Here is a 9,086-nt window from a genome sequence, read left to right as displayed (position 1 = left end):
GGAACATAAAGGGAAGTTGAGAGGCATCACTGACAGTGGAAGGGATTGAGCAGTGCCTTGGACCCCAACCCCACCACTCACAGCCCATTGGATTATGAGAAGAGCTTCTTTCTGAGAAGAATCTCAGCCCAGAAGGAGGAAGAACAGCAGAGCCTGAGTTCTGTGTTGGAGCTGAGGCTCTTCTTCTCAGACGGAGGACAGCAAGTGAGAAGATTGATGGAGTCCTCTGTGCTTCTCTGCAAGTGGTGTACCCCCTGGCAGAGGCTTCTGCTCACAGGTAAGGGTACCCACTCCCTGACTGTGTGGGGAGGGGGACTCAGAGGCAGGCTGGAGTTTCCTAAAGAGGGAAGGATCTTGAGAGGAGACATAAGGTTTCTATTTGTAGTTATGGTACATAACGTACAGTAAGGGACAGAGGCTCAGCATCCAGAAGCTCTCAGAGGAGAGCAAGTGGTGATGTTAAGAGAAAAGCCTTAAGAACTCCGTATTTACAGTGAATTTCATTGGCTGCAATGTTCTGAAGACAGCTGTTCCCCATCATGACAGCATGATCCTCCAAATAGTGATCAAATGGGACAGCTAGTGAGATGTTTCAGTGTGGGAAGATATGACAACATGAAACCAATCCTCAGCTCCCACACAGTAGATGGAGAGAACAGACTCCTGCAGGCTCTACTCTGCCCTCCACATAGGTGCTGTGACATGCACACACACATGCACACCCTAGCACATGTGCCCCACAAAAATTTGTGGCATACATCTTCATATGTGCACAAGGAGACACCAGTCTTCACAAATACACACATACATAAGTAAATCTAAAATAATTTATTTAACGCTTGAAGATAATTACTGTCATAAATTCCAAACCTAAGAACTATGAAGAGAAATCCATGGAGACACATTCCACTTTCCTTCCTTTCTTTTTCCCTTTATCCACTAGTGTCTGAATCTTCTCCAGGAAATGACCCTTCAAAAAGATCTGACTGCTCCTGTCTCTACAAATTCCTGGTTATGCCAGGCAATGTAAACTCAGGTCTTTAATCCTAGCACTTGGGACAGAGAGGCAGGCGATCTCTATGAGATCAAGGCTAGCCTGGTCTACAGAGTAACTTCCAGGACAGCCAAGAATACACAGAGAAACCTTGTCTTAAAAAAAACAAAACCAGAGAAAAGAGTCAGAAAGTGAGGCCTTTCCAGAGAAGGAGTTCAGAGAGGCAGTGATTGTCACAGATATACTCTATGTGAGGAGGGATAAGGGACACTTAGTGGGGGAACCAAAAAGACACGTGAGCAGAGAATTCCTCAGAGAGTTAATGACACACTCATACATTCTGAGTCAATGGATCTCATGTTACTCAAGTCTGCAAACGAGGGTGGGCACACCCCTATTTAAACACCAAAGCTTAGTGTTGATTACAACTGTTTAACACTGGAGGTTTTTTTTCTCAACTCCTTTCTAGCCTTCCTTTTAACCTTCCGGCACCTGTCTACCACTGCCTTTGTGACCACTGTATCAGTGCCATCCCGAGTGGGCGAAGGAGATGACGTCCTATTCCTTGTCCACAATCTGCCAGAGAAATTTAAAACCGTTGCCTGGTTCAGAGGGTCCTCAAATACGATTGCAAAATATGAACTGCCTGACAATTTAAATAGGCCTGGTCTTGCACACAGTGGCAGAGAGACAATATTTCACAATGGATCCATGCTCCTTGAAAAGGTCAACCTGAAGGACACAGGCTTCTATACCGTACGAACCTATAATATACATGGAAATGTCATATCAACAACATACACATACCTCAACGTGTATGGTAAGTTATTCGTTGTGAACTCTGTGCACTGGGTGAGGTTCATTCCACAGAACACATACAGGAGAGGGGTCTGTGCTTACCTTCCCTATGCATTGTGTTCTCATGTTGGGGTTTGAGCATTAAGTTTGGGACTCACAAGGTGTAGAATAAAGGCAATAGAACAGAATCCTTCGTTTGACTTCACCTTGCACACAGGTAGATGTGTGATGGGTAGTTCATCCAAGGATATCAGCTCCTGTCTAGACTCTAAAGGTTCTTATCATGAATGTTTCCTTGAGAAAGACTCAGAGGGAATCAACATTGAGCCTGGTTAGGGAAAACATGGAATCCCCAAAGATATGAGCACTGGGACACCCTGCCTCAAGACTTTTTTTTTTCCCAGACTCAACTTCAGGTGTCCATGAGAAGCACTTTCTTTTTTCTTTTTTTTCTTTTTTTCTTTTTTGGAGGAGAATGGGGAGGACCTTCCTTTATTTTATTTATTTATTTATTAAAGATTTCTGCCTCCTCCCTGCCACCGCCTTCCATTTCCATCCCCCTCCCCCAATCAACTCCCTCTCCCTCATCAGCCCAAAGAGCAGTCAGGGTTCCCTGCCCTGTGGGAAGTCCAAGGACTCCCACCTCCTTCCAGGTCTAGTAAGGTGAGCATCCGAAAAACCTATGCTCCCACAAAGCCAGTATGTGAAGTAGGTTCAAAACCCAGTGCCATTGTTCTTCAATTCTCAGTAGTCCTCATTGTCTGCTATGTTCAGCGAGTCAGTTTTATCCCATGTTTTTTCAGACCCAGGCCAGCTGGCCTTGGTGAGTTCCCGATAGAACATCCCCATTGTCTCAGTGTGTGGGTGTACCCCTCGTGGTTCCTGAGTTCCTTTCTTGTGCTCTCTCTCCTTCTGCTCCTGATTTGGACCTTGGGATTTAAGTCCTGTGCTCCAGTGGAGGACTGTGTCTCTGTCTCCTTTCATTGCCTGATGACGGTTAATATCCAGGAGGATGACTATATGTTTTCCTTTGGGTTCACCTTCCTATTTAGATTCTCTAAAATTACATTGATAGATTTTCGTATTTGAACTACCCCTACATCCATGAGAAGCATTTTCTAAGCTTTGGATTTGGATGTCTTGATGCCAAGGAAGAGTGCTCCCTGAAGTCAAAGTCATGTGATATGTGGAATCAGATGAGAACCTTGGTTGAGCTACATCCCTTGGCCATCTTCTTCAGAGAGGCAGCAGGGAAGCATAGATCGGCAGGTGTCTAGGCCATTAACTAACAGTCCTGTTGGGCATATGAGATTTCACATGAAGGTGTGGTCCCCAAGGAGAGGGACGGAGGAAACAGGTTTTTTGACAAGTGCTTGTCGGCTGGGTGCAGCTCCTGGAATTCTCTCCTGTAGGCAAATGGTTACAGGATAGATTGGGCCTTCCCAGATAAGCGCTGTAGTTCCCCAAATGATCTCCAGGGATGTCATTTGGATACATAATGAACTTGTAGAAAAGCATTTTGCCTGAACTAGGAACTTACCTAGGAACCTGGTTCCAACTGTGTTTTTACAGATGTGGAAATCATGGTCACAGTGTTCTCAGACCTACTGACTGCTTAATGTGTCTGTCACACTGCCAGGAGACCATGTTCTCTCTCCCACTTCATGTGTTTCCTTTGGTAAATGCATGTTATCCATGGCGAATCAATTAGATAGATGTCCAAGGCCTCTCAGAAAGGCCACGGAGCACAGGAAAGCAGAGGACGTGGGAGCACGGTCTTGAAAATCTTGCAGAATGAAGGGTCTCACAGCCGTTTTCCAGGGATCAGGTCACCTCCTCCCACACACTCAAGATCTGAGACTCCTACACATCCTGGGCCCAGAACCCAGTCTGATGGTGATTCCAGAGAGAACAGTTTTGTTCTTTTCCACAACATAACCCACCTGGTCCCACTGGAGTCTCAAACTCGGTTTTGTCACCTTCCTGCTGGGAGCAAAGTCCATATTTTGAGAGCATTGAAAACAGGGCAGACTGGGTGCCCAGCTGGGGTTCTTTGTCGCACAGTTGTGCAGATTTCCCCCTTTTAGTGCTGAGAAACCTAAACCAGCACACAGCAGAGTGCAGTTCCAGGCTGAGCTGCTATTATCTCATGTCACAATGATGGTCGTCACCCTTGACTCTTACTCTGTGTTCTAGAGGAGAGAAACACAAGGAGAGAATCGGAAAAGAACATGGGGCAACACTGACATTGGAGGGGCAGAGAAGTGGTTTGAACACAGACCCACCATCAGCCCATTGTACTATGGGAGGTGCTCCTTCCTGGGAGGAGGCTCAGCTCAGATGAGGACAGCAGAGTTTGTGAGCTGTGCTGGAGCAGACACTTCGGAGGCAGGACAGATCAGCTCACTCAGACAATGCAGTTCCCCTCTGCGCTCCTCTGTAAAGTGTGCACCACATCTCAGGGCGTTCTGCTCATAAGTGAGGAGACCAGGAGTGACAGTGTGTGAGAGGAGAGGACCGACATACTCTCTGGTGTCATGAGAGGAGTCAGTGTAGAGGAGAAGAATACAGAGTGGGAGAGAGGCTCAGAATTTGAATTCACTCCTTGAATGCTTCAAGTTCACTCATGGCTTCATTTTTAAAATAATACAAGATTACCGTGTGTTGATGGCACAGGCTTTTAATCCCAGCACTTGGGAGACAGAGGCAGGTAGATCTCTGTGAGTTTGAGGCCAGTCTGGTCTACAAGAGCTAGTTCCAGGACATCTAGGGCTGTAACACAGAGAAACTCTGTCCTGAAAAATAACAAAAAATACAGGACAACTTATGGTTTTTACAATGTCCCAGTTCGAGAGAACTTGAAGTAAAGAAAGCTAGGAGAATTCAGTTGTTAACTGCCATTCCAACAGGAACACAACAACAGCAGATCTCGAGAGTGAAAACAGTGTTGGTAGGGGCAGAGGGGGGCAGGCATCACCCCACCATCATCCACTGTAAACATGAGCAGGGATCTGCTCCAGTAAGATCCCAGGCAAACTGACAACTGAGGAGCAAGATCCATATAGTGGAAATGACAAGTGTGGTGATAATGAGAGTATGAAGGTCATGTGCAAACCACCACCAAGTAGGACAGGGAGACACTGACCCGCCACCCTAGGCTGAACTATGGACACAGCTTCTCAGGACACAGAGCCTCTTCTTAGCCAAATATAAAAGATCCAACTTAGATGTATTTTTGTCTTCCCTTATAGCTTACCTTTGGAAGTGTGGGCTCCTTGATACCCCTTCACAGCCCACCATTGAATTCGTGCCACCCAGCGTTGCTGAAGGGGGAAGTGTTCTTTTACTTGTTCACAATATTCCAGAGAATTCTGTAGGCTTTGCCTGGTTCAAAGGAATGGCTGCCTTCAAGAACCTTTTGGGTATCCGACGTCCACAATACAGGAAACCAATTGTGTTTGGACCTGCATACAGTGGCAGGGAGACACTAAACAGTGATGGGTCCCTGCTGCTTCACAGTGTCAGTCACAAAGACCGTGGATTGTACAAACTGCGAATTCTGAAATCATTCGGTACACGTGAGGATGTACAAGTGCAACTCCAGGTGGACAGTAAGTGATTCTCTGTGATTGTTCAGTTTTGGGTGGGGCTTAGACACAGAGGACTGCCATGGCTGGCCTAGCTTCCCTTCCCTCTTACACGGTGTCCTCGGGTGGAGGTTTGAGCACTTAGTGTAGGACTCACTAATAGAGACAAATGGCCATAGATCAGCTTCCATCTTATGTCTCCATGTGCATCAAGGAAGACCTTGATGGAATGTAACTCAGCTAACATGTCAGAGTCAACCTATTCTATTGGGGCTCTAGACCTGGGAGAACTGAATCCTGTTATCTTTCCATGGCTGGACTAAAGTGACCCAGGCTATTGTAATGCACTTATATTCTCTCAAAGATCTTAAGAAACAATGGTTTTAGAACATCCAGGTCAAACTGGAGTATTTATTACCTTCAAATTGAGAGTGTCATTAACAAAATCCAGGAGTTGGTGCAGAGATCACAGATGGGTGTTTCCTATTGGTTTGCTCTTCATGCTTGCTCAACCGCTCTCTTATATCACCCAAGACTCCTGGCCCAGGGCTTGAACTGTCCACAATGGTCTGAATCCTTTTGCACCAATCCCCAATTTAAAAAATGTACTACAGTTTTGCCCACAGGCACATCTGGTGGTTGCATTTTTAACTGAGGCCGTTTCTTGCAAAATGACTGTAATTTGTGTCAAATTGACACAAAACCATGCAGCCTAGTACCGAAATATTTTAAAGAGCTGAGTCTGCCTTGAAGACCAGACTACTCCCAACCCCCACACAACCCCAGAGCTAAGGGGCACTTGACAATACTACAAGTGCATCTATTAGGTGAAGTCAAAGGGTGAGTATTGCCTCAAAGGAAACTGAAGAAAAAAAGCCAGAAAATGATCGTTTCTTCCAGACCTGTTGAGTGCAGGGGAGGCATCACCTCAAACCTCAGTGTACAAGAGTGTGTGTGGTGTTTGCCTGAGTGTAGTGAGGAAGCAGCCATATAGAAGAAATGACACTTTCAGGGCATTGTTTGTAAAGAGGAGTTTTGAAAGGTCAAGAAAGATAATGTTTCTGCCCTTCATTATGTGGCATACACACACACACACACACACACACACACACACACACACACTCACACACAAGCAACTCTAGGATGAGTGATGACTCCATCTCCTCAGTCTGGAGGTCACCATATTTTTACCAAACACAGTGATTTTCATGTGATGTCTTTTTCTCTCTTCCCTCCCAGGTTCCCTTTCTGTGTTCTGTAATGCTCTCACTTCTTCCCGACTCATGATCCAACCGGTGCTTCGCTATATTGCAGAAGGTGAAGACGTACTTCTCCAAGTTCATAATCTTCCAGAAGAAGCAAGAGTGTTTTCCTGGCACAAATCAAACAATGGGGGCTCAGCCCGTAAACTTGTAGAATACAACAGAGTCAAGTATTCTATCTCCTGGGAGCCTGCACAGAGAATAAAAGGGACGGTGTACAAAACTGGATCCCTACAGCTTCTGGATGTCATTGAGAGTGATGCAGGGATGTACACACTGGAAGTTTTAAACAAAGATTCCAAAATTGAACGAGCAAATGTGCAGTTGTATGTAAAGAGTAAGTGACTCTCTATGGCCTCCAACTGCTGGGTGTGGCTCATCCTATTTCATACACTATCGTGTTAGGATTGGACTGTGCCCCATTGCATTGTTTACCCCCACACCCTCCGGGATTTAGGCCATCACTGCAGGACACTCACTGGGTAAACAAACTGTAATAGATCAGAACTCCTAACCTGGATTCACTTGCAGAGAGGAGGACCTGTGCTGGGTAAACTCAAGCCCACGATGTCAGTGTCACTTGGAGCTCTCCCCAGAAAGACTCTGTGGGAATCCGGCAGTACCTGGTTGATTAAGGCATGGGGTCTTCACAGAGCCTGTGAGGAAGTCCTAACTCCAGAACTTTGCCCGTCTGAACTCAAGATGACATTGGGGAGCTTTTTGTAACTCTTTGTTTAGATTTCCCATCAGAGCTGACAGAAACAAAGCTTTATTGTCTGTCCAAGTCATGGGACTGACTGTCTCCTAGAGTATAGAATCAGCTGTGTGAAGCCATGGCAGCTGCAGTTAGGAAGGTCACCTGTGCATCTCCTTCTCCTGAGGCTCAGTGGACAGGTGTCCAGGCCATTAGCCTATTGCTCTGATGGGCTTATGAGACTTCACAGGGAGGTCAAAGCTCCAAGGGAAGAAACAGAGGAGGCAGCTACTCCAGATCCCTCTAGCACCACAGGATTCCAGTCTAGGAAATTGTCCAGATCCCTCTAGCACCACAGGATTCCAGTCTAGGAAATTCTCTTCTGCAGCTAAATAGTAGCAGATGCTGCTGGTCTCATCAGCTTCCTGATCCCAAACTCAGACCATTGTTCATGACTAAGTTTAACTCATGGGCATGACAATGATCATTCACGGTGTGTCCTATTGTGTAGAAACTGAGACAGGAAACAGTGTCTAAACCGGAGTAATCCAGTCTCTGGGTGGCAGATCCAAACTCAATCTATGTCTTTAGTCACAGCTCCAAATTCTCCCCCTGAAAACTGTCCCCCCCCGGAAACTTTATAAAGTATAAACTTAAGAGGGCTTGTTTTACTCTCTGGATGACTGTCATTTGGTATTCTCCTCTGTTTCTTCACAGAGTCTGTGACACAGCCCTTCGTGCAAATCACTGACACCACTGTCACAGGAGGTACATCTGTGATCTTGACCTGCATTTCACCTGATACTGATGTCTCTATCCGTTGGATCTTCAATAATGAGAATCTACAGCTCACAGAGAAGATGACTCTGTCCCCAACAAAGTGTGGACTCAGAATAGATCCTGTAGGGAGAGAGGATTTTGGACTATACCAGTGTGAGGTCTCCAATTTCTTCAGTTTGCAGACCAGTCCCCCAGTTAGGCTAAGATGAGTGAGCAACCTCTCCTCTCATCCCACAATAGAATGCTGGCATTTCTTTATTAGTGGAGTATAAAATGGTGAAAAGTTATGTGGTGAAAATGATTAGTTATTACTCAGATACTGCCAGCATATTTATTCATGCCTATAATCTTGGGATACATGTGTGTACGAAAAGGAGCCAAAATTTGAAGTGACGTTTTCTTAAAACAAAAATAACGATATCAATACAGTAAACAAAATTTCAAAGACATTAAGAGCATAGGTTGTGGTTCAATTATATAGCAATACCTTAGAATTCTTGGATACTAGTTACAGGAGTCCTCAAATTTATGGATGCTCCGAGTCTGCTGTGAAAATGGTGCCTGGTTTGCATAGAGAAAAACCATCCTCTCATACACTCAAATACATTCCCTGTTCAACTAATTCACCTACGCCAAATACTGCCTGCATATCAGTTATCCATGTGAAGTGAGGGAGAGTGACAGGAAAAAGGTCTGCCCATTTTCACTGTCGACATAACTAGTTTCTAAATAGATTTGATCTACAGTTTATTTCATACACGGATGTAACATCTTTCACATAAGGGCAGATCATGCTGTTTTCACCTTGAGAGTATCATTCACAGTGGGACATTTCTTTTTTTTAATTTATTTATTTATTAAGGATTTCTGCCTTCTCCCTGCCACCGCCTCCCATTTCCCTCCCCCTCCCCCTCGATCAAGTCCCCCTCCCTCATCAGCTCAAAGAGCAATCAGGGTTCTCTGACCTGTGG

The 9,086-nt window shown here is 45.4% G+C and overlaps 1 protein-coding gene across 1 annotated transcript; it reads left to right on the top strand.

Moving 5' to 3' along the window:
- The first annotated feature begins 216 nt into the window (after window positions 1-216).
- On the top strand, window positions 217-8,324 carry LOC121449934 (pregnancy-specific glycoprotein 22-like). The gene is made up of 5 exons (XM_041654592.1): window positions 217-277; window positions 1,464-1,814; window positions 5,044-5,403; window positions 6,619-6,978; window positions 8,053-8,324. The coding sequence occupies exons 1-5, from the start codon at window positions 217-219 to the stop codon at window positions 8,322-8,324; spliced, it is 1,404 nt and encodes a 467-aa protein (XP_041510526.1).
- The last annotated feature ends 762 nt before the right edge of the window (window positions 8,325-9,086 follow it).

Source organism: Microtus oregoni, unplaced genomic scaffold (assembly GCF_018167655.1).
Source record: "Microtus oregoni isolate MIOR12 unplaced genomic scaffold, Mior012 000006F_ref0000085, whole genome shotgun sequence".
Classification (NCBI taxonomy): Eukaryota; Metazoa; Chordata; class Mammalia; order Rodentia; family Cricetidae; genus Microtus; species Microtus oregoni.
This window is presented reverse-complemented; position numbering and strand designations above follow the sequence as displayed.

Coding starts and splice junctions, on each gene's coding strand:
- LOC121449934 (XM_041654592.1), top strand. CDS start 217: ATGGAGTCCTCTGTGCTTCTCTGCAAGTGGTGTACCCCCTGGCAGAGG. Junction 5,404..6,618: donor AGTGCAACTCCAGGTGGACA/GTAAGTGATTCT, acceptor CTTCCCTCCCAG/GTTCCCTTTCTGTGTTCTGT. Junction 6,979..8,052: donor TGTGCAGTTGTATGTAAAGA/GTAAGTGACTCT, acceptor GTTTCTTCACAG/AGTCTGTGACACAGCCCTTC.